Source organism: Anarhichas minor, unplaced genomic scaffold, assembly GCF_050575085.1.
Source record: "Anarhichas minor isolate MPS153535 unplaced genomic scaffold, ASM5057508v1 ptg000041l, whole genome shotgun sequence".
In the NCBI taxonomy this organism is placed as follows: Eukaryota; Metazoa; Chordata; class Actinopteri; order Perciformes; family Anarhichadidae; genus Anarhichas; species Anarhichas minor.
In genome coordinates, this window is record NW_027466487.1 from 3887530 (window position 1) to 3909080 (window position 21551).

The 21551-nt window shown below is 40.7% G+C and overlaps 2 protein-coding genes across 2 annotated transcripts in view; one reads left to right on the plus strand and one right to left on the minus strand.

Annotated features, from left to right (window-relative positions):
- Positions 1-21551, plus strand: part of adam22 (ADAM metallopeptidase domain 22) — a 51369-nt gene that overhangs the window by 26930 nt on the left and 2888 nt on the right. The window contains exons 7-29 of the mRNA XM_076109255.1: positions 6848-6914; positions 7015-7091; positions 7674-7748; positions 8022-8093; positions 9890-10056; positions 10139-10223; positions 10658-10748; positions 10863-10914; positions 14885-14984; positions 15483-15554; positions 15903-15995; positions 16567-16647; positions 16741-16791; positions 16874-16937; positions 17082-17187; positions 17284-17403; positions 17623-17791; positions 17995-18106; positions 18881-18971; positions 19164-19217; positions 19886-20086; positions 20502-20602; positions 20779-20845. Coding sequence (XP_075965370.1) covers positions 6848-6914; positions 7015-7091; positions 7674-7748; positions 8022-8093; positions 9890-10056; positions 10139-10223; positions 10658-10748; positions 10863-10914; positions 14885-14984; positions 15483-15554; positions 15903-15995; positions 16567-16647; positions 16741-16791; positions 16874-16937; positions 17082-17187; positions 17284-17403; positions 17623-17791; positions 17995-18106; positions 18881-18971; positions 19164-19217; positions 19886-20086; positions 20502-20602; positions 20779-20845 — 2168 coding nt within the window. The remainder of the gene's footprint in view (positions 1-6847; positions 6915-7014; positions 7092-7673; positions 7749-8021; positions 8094-9889; positions 10057-10138; positions 10224-10657; positions 10749-10862; positions 10915-14884; positions 14985-15482; positions 15555-15902; positions 15996-16566; positions 16648-16740; positions 16792-16873; positions 16938-17081; positions 17188-17283; positions 17404-17622; positions 17792-17994; positions 18107-18880; positions 18972-19163; positions 19218-19885; positions 20087-20501; positions 20603-20778; positions 20846-21551) is intronic.
- cldn12 (claudin 12) lies at positions 2204-5977 on the minus strand. The gene is made up of 4 exons (XM_076109256.1): positions 5832-5977; positions 4315-4571; positions 3399-4225; positions 2204-3057 (listed from the first exon to the last, which is right to left on the minus strand). Exons 2-4 carry the CDS (start codon positions 4531-4533, stop codon positions 3051-3053), a joined length of 1053 nt encoding a protein of 350 aa, XP_075965371.1. The 5' UTR covers positions 4534-4571; positions 5832-5977; the 3' UTR covers positions 2204-3050.

The following is a 21551-nucleotide window of genomic DNA, read 5'->3' on the forward strand; positions in this document are numbered from 1 at the left end:
TGTAAATGGGGTTCTGAACAAGTAGACTACAGTTGTGAGCAATGCAGAGCGCGAAAATTAAAGTTGACATAAGAACGTGACATACCCGGGGGCTATGAGGCTGATACATGTAAATGTTACAATCTTTAGTGTGCAACTGTTTGTGTGAGCGTGAACATGCAGACAACTTGAGTATGTGCGATGCTGACTTGCATTTGCAGAAAACACCATATGTTTAGCCCTCTTGTTTTTTTTGGACACCTTCCCAACCCCACCTGCACCTCAGGGCCCCTGCGGCTACATCCCAACAGATCTGACTATTCACTTTCAGTGGGGACTGAGAAAAGCATAGTGCTGCGTTTTGTTGATATTGCAGTGACTGTGAGTTCAGAAAACAAAGACAAAGCAGTATTTTGAGAATCGATTAATGGCTTAAGTCGTTTATCAAACAACAAAATTAGCAGCTTGTCCCAAATCTATACTACATACTAATTCTAAGCAGGATTTTTGCATGTAGTGTGTTCAAATGAAGTATAATCCCACCAGATAGCGTGCACACTAATACTAAATAATCGTCAGTGGTGTTGATGGAAACTATTCTCCTGGTTTTCTCAGTTTCTTAAATTATTTTTTATCATATATATATATCAAATATTCCCAAATCTGGGAGGATAACCGAGGATGAGGGAGTGAAGGATGAAGTAAGGGGTGTGTTGGTGGGGGTGGTGACAGGTTGCAGGGTGTGTGTGTGTGTGTGTGTGTGTGTGTGTGTGTGTGGGTGGGGGGGGGTTGTTCGTATTAGGTGCCAAGAGGAGGATTTTTTTGATCCTAGCTCAAGCTGGGAATGAAGCTCAGAGTGAGTTAGATTGGGATTTTAAAAAAGGGGGTCTCCCTGTGGCCTCAAGCCAAACTCATGTTGCTAAACCTGGACCAGTTCATTCACACATGCAGACCGAGAGCAATAATGAAAATCACGCTACCCCTCCCTGCTTTATATTCATGAGCCAGTAGTCTGTGTCTGATGTACCATCTCCCCTGGCAACCTAGGCTCCACCCCGTCTCTTTGTAGCACGACATATGAAAGCCATCTGTGTTTAGACCCTAAATCTCCATCACTGCACACTCCCTGCAGAGTCTATATGCTGTGATTTGTAAGATGGGAGTGAGGATCTTGGGAACAAAGAAGACTCTGGTCCAGAAAATGCTTTATTACAACAGTTAATTCAAGATTGATGCACTGTGTATATGCTACAAATAATACAAAGGCATCTATGTCATATGGTCTTATTAATCATCAGCCACTAAATTCTCAGTCAACATGAACGTGTGACATCAAAGCAGGAGTTAGCTCCAATTATGGCTGCTGCAGTTTAGACTGGTGGCTGTTAACTCAGATGCTCAGTCCGCTAGGACTACATCAAAGATAAAGACAAAACACTGCAGTGCTAAAAGATTCATTTTAATAGAGTGCTCACCGTTTATAATTGGCTATAGTTTTGTTCTGGAGTCTGATGTGATAACCTAAATATTTACGCACAGAGCAGATCAAAGTTCAGGGCAACTGCCAAAGAGGTTCTAGTCTCAGAGTAAAGTGCACATTTCAACTAAAATCTTGCTCCAAACAAAGGCGAAGCTGTATCATTTCTGGAGGAATTGATGATAAAAGTAATTAGTTGCATGTAGGTCTATGTTGTATATTTGTCTGCGAAATTGTGGATTTGTGCTCTACATTTGGTAACTTGGCCTTCCTTAGTGAGAAAATATGATGATTGTGTGACTTTAGCTGATGTGGAGGTTGTAGGTGTAAGCTGTAAACGTAGCCTCGGCATCACTGCAGACCGACATCTGGATAACTTTAATATCCCTCAGCGAATCAAGTCATCACGAAGAGATTACAGAAGGAAGTATAACATTTTATGGAAATACATTTCTGGGAAACCAGAACCTCACCAGCCATTGATTTAGTCAAAACAACTGATCAATTGAACTGTTACTGTGGAGACAACTTGCTGGAACCATCACCTGAGCAGATATGAGCTGGCTCTCTTTTCCAGTTTGTAATCCAGTCTGACTGAAATGTTGCTGTTTCTCCTCTTAGTCTTTTGCCAGATGAGTGAGGACGGACAACATACTCACATTAATTATTCCAGTACAAGGAGATCTATTGTGCGTCTATTTATTTATTGTTGTTACCCCGGCACATAAACAGGCACACACACATATATACTTGGATTTATGTTTTAATAAAAACAAAAGATGACAGTGTAGAAAAACATTTGACCTCAACATTGTTGAATAAGATGAATGCATTAGACTTCAAAGAATTGTCGATCAGTGCTCGTTATGCAAAAGGTTCAAACTGTAAAGTAAAACTGTCCCACCACTGACCAGCAATACACTTCCAGCTAAGTTGGCAAAAGTTTTAATTATCAGCAGACATGTTGATGAACAGCACTCTCATTCCTGTTAGTGTTGTTTTAAGATTACTGTTCATAATTAAAATGTAGTGATACATGTCTTAGTGCCATAGTTATTTAGACGTTAACACTTCGGAAAAGTATGTTGCAATAAATGATTAAGTAATATGTTAGAAAATACTCAAGGCTAAAACAAAGTCAGTGAACAAAGGCAATGTAAACTGGCACAGTATTCACACAATTAGTGCATTAAAAACTTCAACAGCCGCTCCTCCCAGGAGTGACATAAACAATTCATGTTACAGAACAAACACAAAAGATATTAACAGGTGAGTCAGTTAGTTGTTCATTCAGAACCACAGAATTCTAAGTAATGTACAGTAGTGATAACATTAGACTTCTATACTGAAGGCTTTACACAGACAAAAGTGACAAATCATTTGAGTATAAATACGTGTCCAACATAAACAAAGGTAACAGAATAACTGACAAGCTGTCAGTAGCCTTTTGGCAGCCAGCATCAGGGCTTCTTTAATCTAAAAGCAAGAGTGGTAATTTATATTCAGCCACATACTAAATGCTAGTAACAATTTGCTTGCATCTAGTACATTGGTCCATTGGCCACATCAGCAAGTTAGGCGCCATCGTTTGTGGTCATTCTCTGCTGGTAAAACAGTGAAAAAGGCTAGTTGGTTGAAATGTCTTTCAGGTATTGGCAGGCAATCCATTCTTTCCTTTATACAATACTAAGCTGAATACAGTGTTTACACCAGTGATATCTTCGTTTTTAAGAAAAGCTCATCCTTCATAATCCCAGGATTCTTTTAACTGGGTTTCATCTTCTACAATCAGCAATTTACTGACTGACTCTAGCTGTAACTAGCTCTCATATTATTAACTTTCATCTATTATACTCTACTAGTTTCATCAGTGGTGATCTTCATGGACACTCATGGACAGAAGCTTTTAATGTGCTGACGTTATCAGCAGCTTTTCTCTTACTGTCCCTGTGTCAGCACGGGGATGTCGATCTCTATGGCAGACATCCGTGAGCGGGAGGAGTAGCGGTGGCCTGCGTAGGTGGATGCGTAGCCCTGAGATGGAGCGTAGCCCTGAGATGGAGCGTAGCCCTGCGAAGGAGCATAACTCTGTGAGGGAGCGTAGCTGTAGGCCTGGGTCCCTCCCACCTCTGAACCATACCCATCTGGAGCAGAAATCTGAGTCATGTACATCTGTGTTGGTGCAGGGGCGATCACACTTTGCGCATAGCCCTGAGAGGTCACATACGGCTGGGCGTCGATAACTGTGGGAGGGAAGGGCTGTGGTGGGAAGGGCTGAGGACCATAAACTGGGGAAGGAGGATATCCGTTGGCAGTGAGAGGCTGAGTGGACAGAGAGGTAGGCATGGAGGGTAGTGGCAACCAGAAAGGTGAAGGCAACTTCTTACACATGCAGTACCACATGAACATCAGCAGGGCGGCCAGCATAAGTCCTCCAGAGCAGCCTATAGATACATACACAGCAAAGCCATCAGAGAAAATGTTATCATATCTGATGTTCATTTCCTTGGTGCGGAACAGGAACCACACTGAGGGTGCGATGGCGATAGCTCCGCCTAGGAACAAGAACGTCCCTGCCACCAGGTGACAGCCTGCATTGTTGACCAGGAATCTGATGGTCTTAATGTCCGGTTCAGGCTTGTCTGAGCAGCAGCAGGTCTTACACATTCCTGCCATGCACAGCAGCAAGGCTAGAGAGCCGAACAGCAGGCCTGTAGGCAGACAGAACTGCAGAAGCCGCAGATCCAGCTGGTCCACTTTAGAGTACCACTGGAAACATGAGAAGACATGGTTTCTGTTAGGATCATTTAGGACAGAAAAAGCATGAGCAGAGGAGAGCAAATGTATCAAAGTAATACCTCTGAATCGTAGTAGTAACATCCGGAATAGCCGTCCTGTTTTACACATTTAGCCCACAGCCCATCATACACGCTGATATTCTTGGCATTACGATTGAAAGTGACGAGTCTCGTTATGCGCCACTGTGGGATCAATGCTGCCACAGCAATCCCTCCCACAGACACAAAGGCAACGAGGAAGGCAAAAGCGTTGGTGGCGTGGATGTCCCGGCACGACATGGTGGTGCTGACAGGAACCGAGGCCACGAGGAGAGTTCCTGTTTGAACAGATAATGACAGGAAGTCAGACAGAAAGAAGTGACCGGTCAATGCAGTGGGGCCATTATGTGACTGCAGTTCTTTACACAGAACTCCTGATTAAAGGAAAAAGTTATTGTTGAACAAGCTTCTCCTAATGGCCCCATTACTACTGAAGTAAGCTAACTGTGCCACAGACTGACCTAGCAATGGGCAACCCCCCTGTATTTCTATGCACCACAGCGTAGTTGACCCAATATCTGCCGTCCCCGAGAAACAATGCTCTCATTTCATTAGCAAACAGAGTGGGAATGACTTGGAAGCTGAGGTTGCAGTTGCAAGAGTGTCTATACGGCAGTGCATTACATACACTATGCAGCTAAACAATGAGCAGTTGAATTAGATGTTTAAGGTCTCTTTGTGTGACAACAGTGACTGACCATGGCTGTGTGAAAACTCCTATGTGTCGTTAATACAATCACGTCTAGATATTTGCAATATCTCATATCTTCAGATGATATAAAACGCAGCAGCAAGAGACAGATCATATCACCACTGCTCTGGCTTCTCTTCACTGGCTTCCAGTCAGTAATGGAGTATTTAAGGTTCACTGGTTTCTATTTTTAGTTGCCTTGTGTTTTCATCTTGTTTACACATGTAAAGTACTGTTATTTGTTATGCAGTCATCATGGTAACTTAACTACAGAGGTCACCGATGACTGCATTATCCCAATATAACTGTGTATAATACACTGACTAATACCATGACATCATAATTATACTAACACCTGGTATTATACTGAAATCCAATTTTGTGATCAACATTACACGATAACCGAACAAAAACAGGCATTTATGAAGTTATTATGACACGCAACGGCTTGCCAGACGACGTCTGTCTGGGTGGTTTTCATCAACTAGCTTAGCTAACTTATTATAACATTAGGTTAGCTAACTTATAATAACGTTAGGTTAGCTAACTTTAGCGTTAGCTCTTTTAGCCCGTTGGCTCATCGCTAACTGGAGACACGTACCGTTATGAACGGATTAATGGCTGCATATATCAACAGTTTAGTTCACTAAAATCTACCGTCAACATATGAAATGATAACCACGGAATGTTTACGAATAGGCTGCTGACTGAGCATTTCACGCTAACGTTAAATTAGCCAACTAGCTAGCTGGTAGCTAATAACTTAGCATTACAACAACCTGTTGCGTCCCGGAATCCCTCATTGTGAAGCTCAAACACGACAACTACATTAAACATTGACACATACCTTATATTTCCAGCTGTTAGGTCGTGTTTAGGTCGAAGGCAGTGTCATTTCAGCCCGGTATTCTTCACACACTCGGTCCAAACCTGATCCAAACCAAACCAGACCCTTTTCCTGAAGTACAATCTGGTATACTGCAGCCCTCAGTGTTGTCTCACAGGTGGTTTACGCATGCGTGCAGAGCATTAAAATCACAGGGTCGATCAAATTTGACATACAAATTGAAAGATAAAAGTAGTTACAATAATCGAGTGAGCAAATACAATACAAGAGGATAAATAATAATGTACAATTGTCCAGAAATAGGTACAAATAAATTAAATAAATATATAAATCCCTAAACCGTAGCCTACGATGCAAAACATATAAGTTGGTCTGCTGCTGACATTCTGGTTCAGTAGATGCAAAGTATTTTGTGAGGCAACAGAGGTCGACCAATATTCTGTCCAAATCCTTTTTGATGTTTGTTTCTATACCAACCATATGATAGTATGTGTTTTTGTCCAATTATTTGTCTCCCCTGAACTTTTTGTGCGTGGGTGTGTAACGACGCACCGCCGTTACTTAGACCACGGATAGTGTGCAAGATAGGGTGTGATAGAGTCAAGGAACACACATGTTTATTGTATGTATTTATTGTGGGACTGTGGATGCTGGGAGCCATGTGTACAGCTAGGACACAAAGCTGGTCCTGTTGTTCTCCCTGCCAACAAACAGACAACTGCAGTCAGTGACAAAGTGATTAGACTTGACTGTAGTAAATGTCTATGTGGCCTCCTGAACTCTTCATTTGCCTCCATGGCCACTCGGGCATGTTTACAGGGTGCAATATACAAAAATGAAAATCAACCAAATCAACATAGGGTGCAGATCAGTACAGATTAGACAGAATCAAACAGGCAGCATGGACATATAGTATCATTTCACTTCAGGTGAACTGGAACATATAGCTGCTTGACCCCCATAACACACTTTTGGCTGTGATCTGTGTCACTGATTCTGCTTTTTGTGTCTTTTAGGGAGATGTCCGCATTCACATGATCTATAAATCTGCAGGGCATGAGGGATTTAATGATCTCCTCAGTGGTAAGATGATGACTCAAGTCATAAGAAGGAATTTAATGTGATTAATATTTATAAAAAGTAGTGTAATACATTTTCATTTATTGATGTTTCTGTTTTCTAGGTGATTTTCCAGAGCCGCCTTTTCCCAGTCCTCCATTTCCCGGGTCAAGAGTTGTTCACAGGAGAAAAAAGAGACAGGTATGACTCCTCTGCAGGCCTATTTGTGAGATCATCATTAGCAGATGGCAGCTGATGGACTCATGTTGACTTGAGTGTAAGATAGAGAGATAATTATGCTCTGGATGCTGTTTGTCCAAACCTGATTCTCCTGCTGTTTCCCTGCCCGTATGTTTTATGTAAATTCATAAGGATAAAGAGAGAGCGCTGTTTCCTCACTCTCCTCCCACACAACAGCTCCCCACCCTTCTCTCTTTTTCTTTTTTTTTTCATGAAATATTTACCTTGTGAGTATGCTGCTTCCTCGTCTCTTCTCAGACACAGTCAGATGTCTGCAGCTGTCGGTCCCTCAGCCCTCAGCTGCTCTCATCTTTATTTGGAATAAAGACAAACCTGATTTAGCTTTGCAAAGATCCTCCTTATTGATCTGTCGTTTCTTTTCTTGGTGACGCATGAGACAAGAGTTGATCTTTGGGTTTGCTGTGTGTGCTGTTCTGAAATTGTCAATGATGTAAAAATGTCTTGGTTGAAGAAAACTGAGAAAACGGTGTCTGTCTGTCTGTTTTTATTTTGAAACTGGCAAACTGTGTTGTTTCTTCTCAGTCTCCACATGAGTCACGCAATGTAGACGATGAGATCAAATACATTGAGTTGATGGTGATCAATGACCATTTAATGGTAAGTAGATCTGGTATGGTTGTACAATTATGATAGACTGTATACCGTAAAATTGTTAATTCTATAACTCCAAATACTACCTTCATTGTGCATAAACCAGACAGTTTTGATCCAAATGGCCCCGACTAAAATCCCCAGGGACGGAAATGTTTTATACACAAAAAAGGTGATATTTGGAGCGATCAAATGCGCAGACACTGGCTCCTTTTACACATTTAAATTACCGAAAATGAATTGTTTCCTGTCTGTCCCTCTCTCTGTCTCTCTCTTCAGTACAAGAAGCATCGGCTTTCCGTTGGACACACGAATAACTATGCGAAGTCAGTCGTCAATATGGCTGACATGGTAAGAATTGTATTGATCCACTTCTTGGAAAGCTTGCCACAAGCACTTCCGGGTATACATTGAACTGATTTCTCATTTAACCAACCTCACTCTTTACATTTAAAACCTCTCCTGGCCCATAATGTGCTGCGTGCAGCCATTAACCAGCCAGTCATGAGTTTTCAGAGGACTGAAACAGCAGTGGTATCCCAACAGTACGGAGGCAGATATTTCAGTGTTTCATTATTTGACACATTTGTTTGCTGTGCTACTGAAATCTGACCTGCCACAGAGTCATGCCTGTAAGCTGATAGGCTGGGGAAAGGTCATGCTTTTTTGTCACGTCCTTGAAGAAGATCATATGAAGCAGACTCTGTTTGGGACGTACACATTGATTTCCATGCGAGAGTATAGTTGCCTTTTTTCCCCAAGTGTATGCCATCCTGCCACAGCACTGAGGCCACATTCACATTGTCATCAGATATGATGACTATTATAGCAATCACAAATAAGTTACAATGGGTATACATATACAAAACACCGCAGCACTGAGGCCACATTCACAGTGGCAGCATGATAAATATTATAGCAATTACCTATAAGTTACTGTGGGTATACATATACAGAATTAACCGGTCGAGGCAGGTGGCCGCCCAGAGCCTGGTTCTGCTTGAGGTTTCTTCCCGTTAAAGGAGAGTTTGTTCTTGCCGCAGCCACACTGATTGCTCATGGGGGAATATTGGGTTTCTTCAAATTAAAGAGTACAGTTTGCACCTGCTCTAAAGGAAAAGTGTCATGAGATAACTTGAGATAGTTTGTAGTCAGTAAAACGTGTCCATATCAGTAAAAGGAATTGTCACAGTTACGGCCCCTTTCCTAAACCAATGTCCACCCACTACAGAGTGTCACATGCAGAAGCATCTGTCACCATGAATGCTGATTGACACAGTGATCATTCCCAAACCAACTAGCCTTTACTGTAAAGTAAATGGTACATTCCCTTCCATTTGATGGACATGTGCATATAAGGGTATAAGAAAAAACAATACAAATCTTTTAACTTGAAATCCACTTTCTAGGTTTTTTTAACCACATCTCACAGATCTAATTTGCTCAGTTGTCATCTCATGACATGGACCCGACCCTGAGTTCATGATCAACAAATACATTTAGTTTGGGGGAAAAGTGATGGCTCCTGTTATTTATCTTTAATGCTCATTCTGTGATTTTTAAAACCAAACATCCGATTTTCTGAAAAATAAATCCCCAGTGATATTTGGAACTCAGAAAGTTGTTAACAACACTTACTCCTGCTTTCAAGGTATTTCCATCTTGATGAAAAATATTACATCCTCTGCACAATAATAATAACTTAAAAAAATGAAACCCGCCTCTCAAGTTCTGGCTGAATGGAGTTATAGGTTGAGGTTTTAACGGCTGGATTGGGAACAGCTTTGTTTTGATACTACTGGCATTCGGCTTAAACAAATAAAGCTTTGCTCTTGGCCTCTTCTCCAGTGTTTGTCTGGCTCAGTACCCCAATAGATTTCCATTTTATGAAAGCAAACATTATTATTTGCCAGTTTGCTCCCTCTACAGTATGTCCTTCAGACTGTTACCCTTATTGACTTCGTCTGGCTGCCTGTAATGTGCTGCTGTCTGGTGGCGGGACACTGATCACACTGACTGTTTGAATGCTGCTTTTGCAGCAGACAGCTGAAGATGTTGATGAATATGAAGCGTGCTCGTCACTTTTAATATCAATCACGCCATGTCAGTATAACTTAGCTATATTAAATCTACTATTAATTCTCCAGATTTTCAAGGAACAGCTTAATACCCGGATTGTGCTGGTTGCGATGGAAACATGGTCAGCCGACAGTAAGTTCAACATTGACGACGACCCCATGGTGACGCTGAAGGAGTTCATGAAGTATCGAAAAGACTTCATCAAGGAGAAATGCGACTCTGTTCACCTCTTCTCGTAAGTTTGAATACTTAAAATGATGTTCTATGTGTGCTCGGAATCTTTTTTTATTAAACGCATAACTTTATTTTCTTAACAGAGGGAATCGTTTCCATAGCAGTTGGGGTGGAGCTTCCTATATGGGAGGCGTTTGCGCTCTGACTAAAGGAGGGGGAGTCAATGAGGTGAGCCTCAAACTACAAATTATAGATTTTCAAAACCTCCAAAATTACAGTCAGTTTACTGGCCATTAGATAGAGGGTGTAGGCAATGTGGAGTACGATCATGAGTTATTTTCTCCTCATAGAACAACATTAGCATGTTCTCTTATTTATGTTATTAAATGAGAATTTCTTTTTCTTGTCAATACTGTGCATTTATTTCTGTTATATTCCTCAGTTTCAGTTTATAGGCATTTAGTGTCTGTTATTCCATTTGATTAATTAATCCAAAGTTTTTTGTTAGCTTTGAGTGGGATGCCTTTGTAAGATCCTTTATAACACTTTATTTTTTCAGACTTATCTGATATTCTGTTTATTTTCTGGTTCCTGCTGTTTCTCTCTCTCTCTCTCTCTCTCTCTCTCTCTCTCTCTCTCTCGCCTTTCTGCCTCTTCATCAGTACGGGAAAACAGATGAGATGGCCATAACCCTCGCTCAGTCTCTTGGACAGAACGTTGGCATCTTCTCTGACAAGAAGAGGATCCTCAATGGTACACAGTTAAACTTTAATGACTCCTTTATTTCTTACTTTTCCAGCTCATTTTTAAGGCTCGTTTCTATGCAATGGCAAGATGTTGATGTGTGTTGTTTTTTTTCATTTCCAGGCGAGTGCAAGTGTGATGACCATTGGTCGGGCTGTATCATGGATGATGTTGGGTAAGTGACTTTTACAGAACATTCCCTAATCAATTCATAACCTTAAAGCCACTACAGAAAACAGACGAGAGTTTTCCCAACTAATTGTCTGACGAAAATCTGACTGGGATTAAAACATCGTGTCAGTGAGCAGTTGTTACACAGAGTTTTTCCAGTATATTTTAATCACAAAATTAGAGTTGGATACCATGTTGTACATTGGCTATAATGCTAACATCACACTTTTCCCAAAGAATATTGCATATTTGTTTGCTCAAGAATTCATTTTCTATTTTGAGTGGATGGGTATTGTCACCAAAGAGTTAAATGAAATCTGTTGTAAAAGTCGTTGAATTTGGATTGTGGACATTATTCATTTTAACTAGAAAATATTCTACTATGTATCTCAAAGCATAATCATATTTTATTATCTTTTGGAAGTTTGTTTGTAGCAGGTTTATTTTATTTGTAAAGGACCATTTACAATATTAAACACAAATGTTACCATTTCATGTATTGTACCAGAGTTAGCTTACAGCTCATCTTCATCTACAGTCCTTTTTTCGACGTCACAGTTAAAACATATACGCACAGTGACGATCACATCAAGATCACATCACACACACAAACCATGTTAGTAACAAGTGTATGTGTTACAAATGATGTAGGTCTAGATAATTGTATCAACTATTTAATGTGTTCATTAAAAATTTGTAAATATGACATTTTTTAAAAATATGCTGATATCAATATTTCCATCCACTGGAGTGTCATGTAGTTTGATAATTCACCACCAGGTGTCAGCCTATGTGAATGTTTCATATGGTTGTTTATATAACTTCATTGGGCCTCTCTCCGCAGTAATGTATTATATAATCTGTTGCTTGCTAAGATTAGAAAACAGGTGATAAATCAGTCTGTGTATGTCTTGTGTTTCACGACAGTGTTTGTCTTAGTGTACATCAGCAGTGTTTGTACTGCGGAGGATTTCTGCGAGCATACGGATGTGACTGTGTGTTGTGTCTCTGCGACCTGTGTGTATGTGTGAATATATATACCCCTCTTCTTAAATACTTCTCGCGTTCCCCCTCTATCCCGAATGGGACAGCAGGTGAGCTGAAGCTTGGCTAGAACGTTGCCTGTGCTGTTTTGAACCAACCGGCTGCCTCGGAGGGGTTGTCAGTCATCACAACCTTTCCGATCTCATCCAACAGCACGACAGCTGCTGTGGCCCCAGCTTCTCTTTTTGATTCAAATGATATGAAAAAATACAGTTTGATGTCCTTTTATTATACACTGACTGTATTTTTTATAATCATTTTGTCCAATTTCACATGTACTTCATGTGTATTCTTCAGTTTTTGGATGTCACTGTCTGATCAGCCAAGAACATTTTATTGATTTAATTATTCTAATTTATTGACAGGCTCCTTCTCCCTCCTGCGCTTTGAAAGTCAGGACTTTTCATCAGTTTTTTTTGTCCATCTCTAACCGATTGAAACAGTCTGCAATGTCATTCTCATCCTAGGCCAATATTTAACTACCTCATCTCACTGTAACGGCAGTGCACTCCCCTAACACTCCTCGTCCAGGTGCTGCTCTATTGGTTATCGTAATAATGCTGCTCTAATGTCATGTGGTCACATGACAGAGGACAGGTGACTCTGCGCTCTTATGAGACCGTCACCTGTGAATGGACCTGGCCCAGATCTGTATTCACTAAAATCAACTCAATGGTATTTCAGACACTTGTATTCAATGAGCAACCCTCAGTCATGTCCATTGACGGACGTTTCTTTTTATTCCTCAGCACTTGCATGTCTGATCGACCTAACCTGACTACTACTACTAACTGTATTTCTCACAAGGTTTAGCTGCTGTGTGTGTGTGTGTGTGTGTGTGTGTGTGTGTGTGTGTGTGTGTGTGTGTGTGTGTGTGTGCGTGTGTGTGTGTGTGTGCGTGTGTGCGTGTGTGCGTGTGTGCGTGTGTGCGTGTGTGCGTGTGTGCGTGTGTGCGTGCGTGCGTGCGTGCGTGCGTGCGTGCGTGCGTGCGTGTGTGTCTTTTCATATGTTTGTATGCACATATTGTTTGAACATGCATTGCGGTCGAGTTAGGATTTATAATTGTTCTATATATATTTATTTTTACTTGTATTTCCTTTCTGTTATATTCTCATGAAACAATAGATTTTTGCCATGAACAAACTTGGACAAAATATGATTATAGAGAGTGCTATATTGAAAAAAATAGATTTATTTTCTGATTTAATTAACTCAAATAGTCTGTAATAAAGACATACAGTGAGGTGAATGATTGTGGTTCAGTGTGATTCAGACACTGCCTTGCCTCCTAAAAGCCACTCGGAGGTGATAGACTGACTGTGAATGAAAGAAGAAAGAAAGAAATGATTGTGAATCTTTTTCTGGAAACACAAGGTGCTTCATGTACTTTATGAAAGAAATCTACAAACCATAGGCAAATAATACATTAGTATCTGTGTTTTAATCTTTTGGAATTCATGTAATTATATATAAAAAATATGTGCATTATTCTACAATATAACAGCAATAAATATGGTAAACTAGAAGTAAGAGATACACATTATAATATGTATACCACAACAGCATAAATAATAATAATGCTGTAAAATGTGATGTATTATGGTGTGTAAAAACTTGTAAAAATGCAGGAATAGTACAAATATATAAGAGTATTAGTTTAGATGTATAATATAGATAAAAAACTGTATTAATGCCAGAGTAAATTGTATTGCACAGTTGAATTATTGCACAAAACATCTGTTAAATCAGTATTGCACAGTTAAAGATATTATTAATTGTGGGCTGATTAATACTATTATTCCCCATGGCAAAGATTGTACTTCTCCTGGTGATCAGTGAATCATTTAAGCACGTTTCATCTTCGTTTTACCCCTTATTACTGTTTAAATGGGGATAAACACTACAAGATTTTGATAAGAGTAAGCACTGGTGCAAATTTTTAATTCAAAGATGCAAATCTCTGTGAGAGTTGGGACAACTTTAAACTTGATTAAATCTACCTGAAATATTGTAGTGTGCTTCACCCATCATCAAAGCGTCATTACTGGCTCCTTATACAACTATTATCCCTGTACGTGGCTTCATTTATCCACATTTCATATCAAACAATGACAACCTCTCACAGAATATGTCTATTATTGCATTGTCTCCTGATGAGCCACACTACCAGAGGCATACGAGCTAAACATCAGTGACTGATGGCGCAGCAGTAAGATGATGTTTAAACACTGCTTAGGTTTAGGTCGATGTCATCAAAAGCATCGGAATGGAAACAGGACATTTGATTGTGACAAATTTGCTCAAGTACCTCAGAAGTAGTTTGGGCTTCTGGTGAATGTATCATATAGCTGGATTATTTATATTGTTACTGTAAGTGAATCGAAGCAATCACACTGAGCAAGAGTTGATGCGTTTGATTTCTGTTCTGTGTATTTCGTGAGAATTTGTTGAATATTGATGTGATCATTTTAGTATCACATGATAATGCAATAATAAATGTTTTTGTGAGTCATCCACAATAGTTCATTTCTATGCCAAATTCATAAATGCATTTTAGAATCCATTCCACATCTTCCACATATCTCCCTGTGATCCTCACAGTCTTAGCTCTACTCTATATCTACCTCCATGTTGTAGTAAGGATCTCCTCTGAACTGTGAGTATGGTAAACCTGTGGTAAAATCTGAAATATTCATGGTACAGTGTAAGAAATACAAACTTTATTAGAAATGACAAACCTGACATGGCATTGTATGCTGCACTGAAATTAAATGTGAGGTATGAAATATCAATTTTTGTGGGCAGAAATGTCAAAAACTATATTTTTTCCAGTTTGTCCTGTACTTTGTGTTTGTCCCAGTATTATCTGAAAATGCTCTCTGTACTGTATCCACGGTAACAGCATAATATGCTGTGGTTGTGTTGAACAGTTTCTACCTGCCCAAGAGGTTCTCTGACTGCAACGTGGAGGAGTACCATACCTTTCTAAACAGCGGTGGAGGAGCCTGTTTGTTCAACAAACCTCTGAAGGTACGTCACACTCACACAAATGCAGTCATATACATGGACGGATCCATGGGCCCCTGGGCACAGACATGTAAAGGCCCCTCACTCTTGCTTCCCCTTGTAGTTGTTTCGTGTCTCTTTGGTTGTATTGCATTTCTTTGTTGAGGTTTTGCATCCCGTAATAGTCCTTTTGCATCTCCTGGTAGTCGTTTTGCATCTTTTGGTAGTCGTGTCTCTTTGTGATCTTTTTTTGTGATCTTTTTTGTTGTTTTGTATCTTGTTTTGGTCATTTTGTACCTCTCTTTGGTAGTATTGCATCTCTTTGAGATCATTTTGTGTGTATTTGTGACTTCCCAACAAGAAATGTGAGCAGTAACTTCAAACAGAGACTGTGGGGCCTCCTAACCTATTGGGCCCCCGAGCCTCTGCCCAGTAGGCCCGTTCAGTAATCCGTCTATGCTCATATACATACATGTGTCCTCTTAGTAGTTTGAAAATGAATTCTGACCTTCTTCCCCTCAGCTTTTGGACCCTCCGGTGTGTGGAAATGGCTTCATGGAGCCAGGAGAGGAGTGTGACTGTGGCAGCCCAGCGGTAAACTGCAGTACTGTAGATGACTGGATGCTGAGATGTACTGCCCTAAAGGGTTAATTTAGGGTTAATCCAAGGTCCAAGTGGTGGGCTAATTACCCAACAACAAGACCACCTTCTGTGTCAGACTAATAAGAAGTAATTTAAAGTAATGAAGTAATGTCATTGGAGAAATCAAGGCGCTGCATGCACACTGATGATTGCACAATTATAGAGTTTGTCCAGAGAGACTTCTGTTTGAATAGATTATAATGTTAGATGAGATAATGTCTTACATAGAACAACTTAACATGAAATTAAAGGAAGACAACTGAGAGCAGTTTCTGTCTGTCTGTCTGTCTGTCTGTTTAGGAGTGTGCCAGCGAGGGGGAGGCCTGCTGCAACAAGTGCACTCTGACCCAAGGCTCCAAGTGTAGCAATGGACTCTGCTGCAACAAATGCCAGGTACAAAACAGGGCCCAACTACACCTTTCATCCTCCGCTGGGGTGTCGTTTTGGGTAAAACAGATGTACTAACTACTCATGGCACCAAGCTGAAGGAGGAGCCCCTAAAGACTATGCCTTTTTTGGTCCTCACGTGGCAATCTCCACTTGAATTTACTTTCATTGTATACTCTGGTTTGTGAAACAGCAAACAAGGAAAACGGATGCTACTTTAAAATCTGAGGCCACCTGGAAGAAGTGACAATAAGTTTCAGCTTGTTTTTTGGACAATAAACCAAAAATATCCTCTTCAATCTTTCCTTTACAATTGACCACAATTGAGATGGTTATGACAGCCTTCAAAGGCTTTCAAATATCTCAAAATGATTGAATGATTAAATGAATGTAGTCTAGTTGTGGATGGGTACACAGACTCGTCATAGATGGACTAATAGTAGTTTGGGAGGTCAATACAACAGAGAGAGAGACCACCAACTGTGCAGAGGCTTGACAATTCTTGATTAAGGCCCTGTTCCTCTGACACAAAAACCTAATTACAAACACTCACTTCTTTGATTGTGTGCTCTTACAGATGGAGTTCATGGGAGTTGTGTGCAGAGATTCAGTGAACGGCTGCGACATCCCAGAAAACTGCACAGGCAATTCCAGCCAGGTGAGCATTGACTTCCCTCAGTTTTCTGCAACCGGAACTATAAAGTTATTCAGTGCATCACAGAATCTCTAAGGGTTTCTTTGTTATTTGCAGTGTCCACCAAATGTGCACAAGATGGATGGCTACACATGTGAAAAGGACCAGGTGAGATATTGAGATACTTTACATTTAAAAACTCTGTGACTCTGCAGAGTTGACTTTTCTGACTCTATATTTCTCCCTGCAGGGTCGCTGCTTCAATGGAAGGTGCAAAACCAAAGACAGACAGTGCAAGTACATTTGGGGCGAGAGTAAGTGGAATATTCCTATGTGCAAATTGAATTATATTTTGTCAAATCTGCAAAAGACCACATGCATTTCTATTACAAGACCTTTACTAGAGATAAACGTCTTAAGCTGTAGATATTAATGATCTTCGTGTTGTGTCTCCCCAGAGGCAACAGCGGCTGACAAGTTCTGTTACGAGAAGTTAAACATTGAAGGGACAGAGAAAGGCAACTGTGGGAAGGACAAGGACACCTGGATCCAGTGTAACAAACAGTGAGTGAATCCTTTCTGCGACTGAATCCTGTGCAATTTTATTATCATCATCTTATTTTACGCTCCGTAATGTTTGGTTACATCTTTGTGCTTCAGGGATGTTCACTGCGGGTACCTGCTGTGCTCCAACATCTCACCTGCCCCGCGACTGGGAGAGCTGCAGGGAGGGATGACCTCTTTCTCAGTCGCCCGGCACAGTGCTTCTCTTGAGTGCAGGTACACATCATTGAGGAAGAACACATCTTTCAATGCTCACAGTGCAAATCAGCCTAAAAAAGATCTTTTATTTTGGGACTAGTTTTGTTCCCTAGTTCTGTATTTCCAGCTGTTAAAGACACTGAGCGCAGCAAAGGCAACATTTACTGTTCAACTAGAATAAAAGTGTCTCTCATGTTAAGTGCTGTGTGAGTGACTCAGGTGTGTTTTGTTGTTCAGCGGGGCTCACGTGCTGATCGATGGAGACACTGACCTGGGATACGTCGAGGATGGGACCGCCTGCGGGACAGACAGCATCTGTTTTAATCACAAATGTCTCCCCATCCAACAGTTAAACTTCAGCACCTGTCCCGGGACCACTGACAAGATCGTCTGCTCGGGACACGGGGTACACACAGAGTGAACACAGACTCAAACAAACACACATTAACATACAGAACAAGTGTGCAACCATTTTAGCTATTGTGTTGTTGCGTGAATTTAAGTTGGGTATACTTTAGTACTTTATCATCCAGAGTATTAAGAAGCTCTGAATGGTTAACACTGTTCAAAGCAAATTAGTTTTGAACTTTTCTCTTTTGTTTGCTCAAGGTGTGCAGTAGTGAGCTGAAGTGTGTGTGTTACCTGGGATGGGAAGGAGAGGACTGTAACTCGACATCTCCTCTCAGTTCTCTTGTGGCCGGACCCACTGCTTCAGTCTCAGGTAGGAGACGTTAACATAATTGTTTGTTGCCTCTATCCATTCCTCTCTTCATCTCACATGTTTGGACCTTTTTTCCTTCCTCTCCATCCGTTCTTCTGTGCTTCCCATAGCTCTCAACTCTTTCCACCCCACTTCATCGCTTTCATTTCTTCTGTTGAGCTCCCTCCCCTTCACCGATCCCATTCACACATTTTTATTTTGAAGCTTTTCTTTTTTGTTTCGTTTTAGCGTGTCAGGTTTCATGCCTGCTCATTAAAACCAGCTGCATTTGTATTCACTGAACCATGCATGTCATTCTTTTTGTTTGTCATTATTTTCACACTCATTCTTTGTCGACAGGCTGATGTCTTTGACGGAGTGACTTGAGGTCAGATTTGAGTTCCTTTTCATTGTATCTGTTCTGTCTTTGATGTCATTTCCTGGTCCATTTCCTCTCTCACCTCAACTTCAGCTGCACCTCAGTCGGCTAATTCTGACCATTATTCAGTTAAAAATCAAGCAGTCTGTAATGTTATCCTGAATGGGAACCTACTGCACATGTAAGTTCCCCTCAGAGTCGTGCTGAGGGCTGACAGCAGTTTGGTTGTTCTCAGTCCTGTCCCCCTTGTTCCCCGTCTACACTTTTCCTGCTAAGTGTACTGTGTTTTTGTGTTCTGCTGCAGTGTTTTGTGGTTTGTGTATCCCCTTGTGTCCACACGATTTCGGGGAAACAAGAGACACACATTCAATTAACACAATTTTGCCTCCCCACTCTCTTCTCTCCCTCTGTCTCAGGTATCAGCAGTACCAACATCATCATCGGGGCCATCACAGGTTCCATCCTCGTCCTCGCCCTCATACTGGCTACGACAGCCTGGTGTTACAAGTGAGTGTTCCTGCAGCCAGCCAGTTGTATCTTCTTTTTCCTGTGAATTACACAATAATTGACAAGGGTAGCGAGTAGATATTGCTTTATTTTGAGGGGTCACAAGTCAACAAGGTTGCTTTTTATTATGAAATACATTTAACAAAAGTGATATTACTGTTGGACTGAGGATACTCGTACTTCTCTTCACAGGAGCTACAAGCAGAGATGCTATGTTGAGTCTGAAGTTCACCGAAGATTCTGCCGGTTTGCTCACTTCAAACTCTAAATTCATTGTGCTCCATTTATGTAGATTTTACATGACATATTTTGAGAGTTAGTGTTCTGTAAATGATGTTTTTATTTTTGCATACAACTAAGTCTGATGATATATATATATATATTTGATTGCAACAGTCCTCTTTCTCTTAAATGATCCTAAACCCAGTGCATCTACATTACAAATCAGCTGTAGGAGGAAAATATTATGCTGACCTGAAAAAGACCAGTGATGGAAGAAGTACTCGCATCCGTCACTTAAGTAAAAGTATCAATAGGAGTATTATTTACTCTGGTACAATTTTACTAAAGTAAAAGTACTATCATCAAAATGTACGTAAAGTATCAAATGTGAACATGTGCATTATGCAAAACAGCCCCACCCACAGTGTTGTGCCATTATGTATATTACGTTATTAGAGTATTGTTACAGATGCATCAGTGTGTCGCAAGCATTTTATTATTGCATTTGGTTGAGAGGAGCTAATGTAATATGTTTTGGGGCAGTTTATTCTTTACCATGATATTTTACAGGCCGATACTACTGTATGTTTTGTACACACAATCTTAAACTGAAAGGTAACTAGTAACTGTAGGGAATCTTTTTCCATTTGCACTGTGATTTCGTATCTAAAAGCATTCTTCTGTATTTCCAGGCAATTGGCCCCAGGTGACTATGTAACAAAGCCTGGGGATGCCGACTCCTTTTACAGTGACATGCCTCCAGGTGTCAGTACAAACTCTGGCTGCAGCTCCAAGAAGAGGTCAGCCTGCCTGTCGCATCTGCAGATTTGCGCCCTGTCCTTCACCCCCTCCTTCCCATCCATTTCTCAGAACATCTCACTGTTTGGCTTCAGGTGTGCCATCTCATCATCACTCATTCATCAACTGGCAATTGTGTGTGTGTGTGTGTGTGTGTGTTGGGTACTCTTAATCATTGGCGTGTTCATGTCATGCTTTGTTACTATCATGGCTTTCATTATATGTCGCTTTCTGTGAACATTTTGAAGTTAAATCAAAATGTTTTGCTAATGGATAATTGAGCAGAAAATCCCTCACTACTCCATTTCTCATATCGTGTCTCATTCGGCTGCCATGAAATTGTTTAATAGCTCTTTATGTTACCAATCTGCTGCGATAGTATCTTCGTATTCAATGTTTCCCACTGCTCTGCTAATGCAACAGGAACAGAACAGCATTGTAGCAGCTTATAAAGACGATGAACTGATGATATTCTGTCCGTTGTGCATATGTGTGTGTGTGTGTGTGTAGATCTAATGGACTATCCCACTCGTGGAGCGACAGAATCCCAGATGCCAAACACATCTCTGACATCTGTGAAAATGGGCGACCGAGGAGCAACTCATGGCAAGGTAACGCACAAATTAACCACAGGAGGGCTGCCTGCTTCCATTTGTTTTGGGGGAAGATACACATTGTTGCCCTACTCCTACGTGTACTCTCTTCCATTAAACATCACACCCAGTTAATATTCTACATTGTTTATGCTTTTATTTAAAGTGTGTGTTTATGTTCTGTTTCTGTCTAGGAAATCTGAGCGGTAATCGTAAGAAACTGAAAGGAAAGAAGTTCCGTGCTCGCTCCAACTCCACAGAGTAAGTTCTGGCAAGGTGGTCATGTCGTGAGGTCAAAACACATTGTAATGGGATGTGCAGATAAGGAGAAGCTCTAGTGGGAAAAAGACTTAACTGTTTTTTTAATGGATGAAGCCGGTGTGAACAAATACCATGAAAAGATCAAAACAAGAAATGTTAAGTCAGGCTCTGAGCACTTACTGACTACCTTGTCTCTGGTACTCAGCGACAAGCCCACTTGTTCCTACTGAATGTGTAAATCATCTATCATTAAAAAAGGCTAAATATACTCACGAGCAAGTAATGTATTTGTTGGCAACTATTTTCACCTGTGGATTAATACAGGTTTGGTACGCTCAAGAGTGTTTACAGCAGAAAGAAAGAGATAGAGACTTTATTAACTTTATTAATTCTAGTGAGAAACTGTACCATTACAGCAGCAGGATGAATTTATTTCATGTTTTTTTATATTTCACTTGTTGACAATAAGAAACTAAAGAATGATACTGTCCTTATCCGTTAAAGGTGTGGTTTAGCTGTAAAAAAAACAAAAAAAAAACTTATCAACTATGGAGGAAATACTTCTCTCAAATGTTTTATCAGCGATAGAGAGAGGTATAAAGAGTATGTTGCACTGAGCCTTGCAAGTGAGTCGCAAGACAGTGAGATCACGTTGTCTCCTGCAGTGGGAACTCGTTGCTCTTGTCTGGCTTGTGAGACTGCACCG

Coding starts and splice junctions, on each gene's coding strand:
- cldn12 (XM_076109256.1), bottom strand. CDS start 4,533: ATGTCGTGCCGGGACATCCACGCCACCAACGCTTTTGCCTTCCTCGTT. Junction 4,226..4,314: donor GTTACTACTACGATTCAGAG/GTATTACTTTGA, acceptor TCATGTTTCCAG/TGGTACTCTAAAGTGGACCA.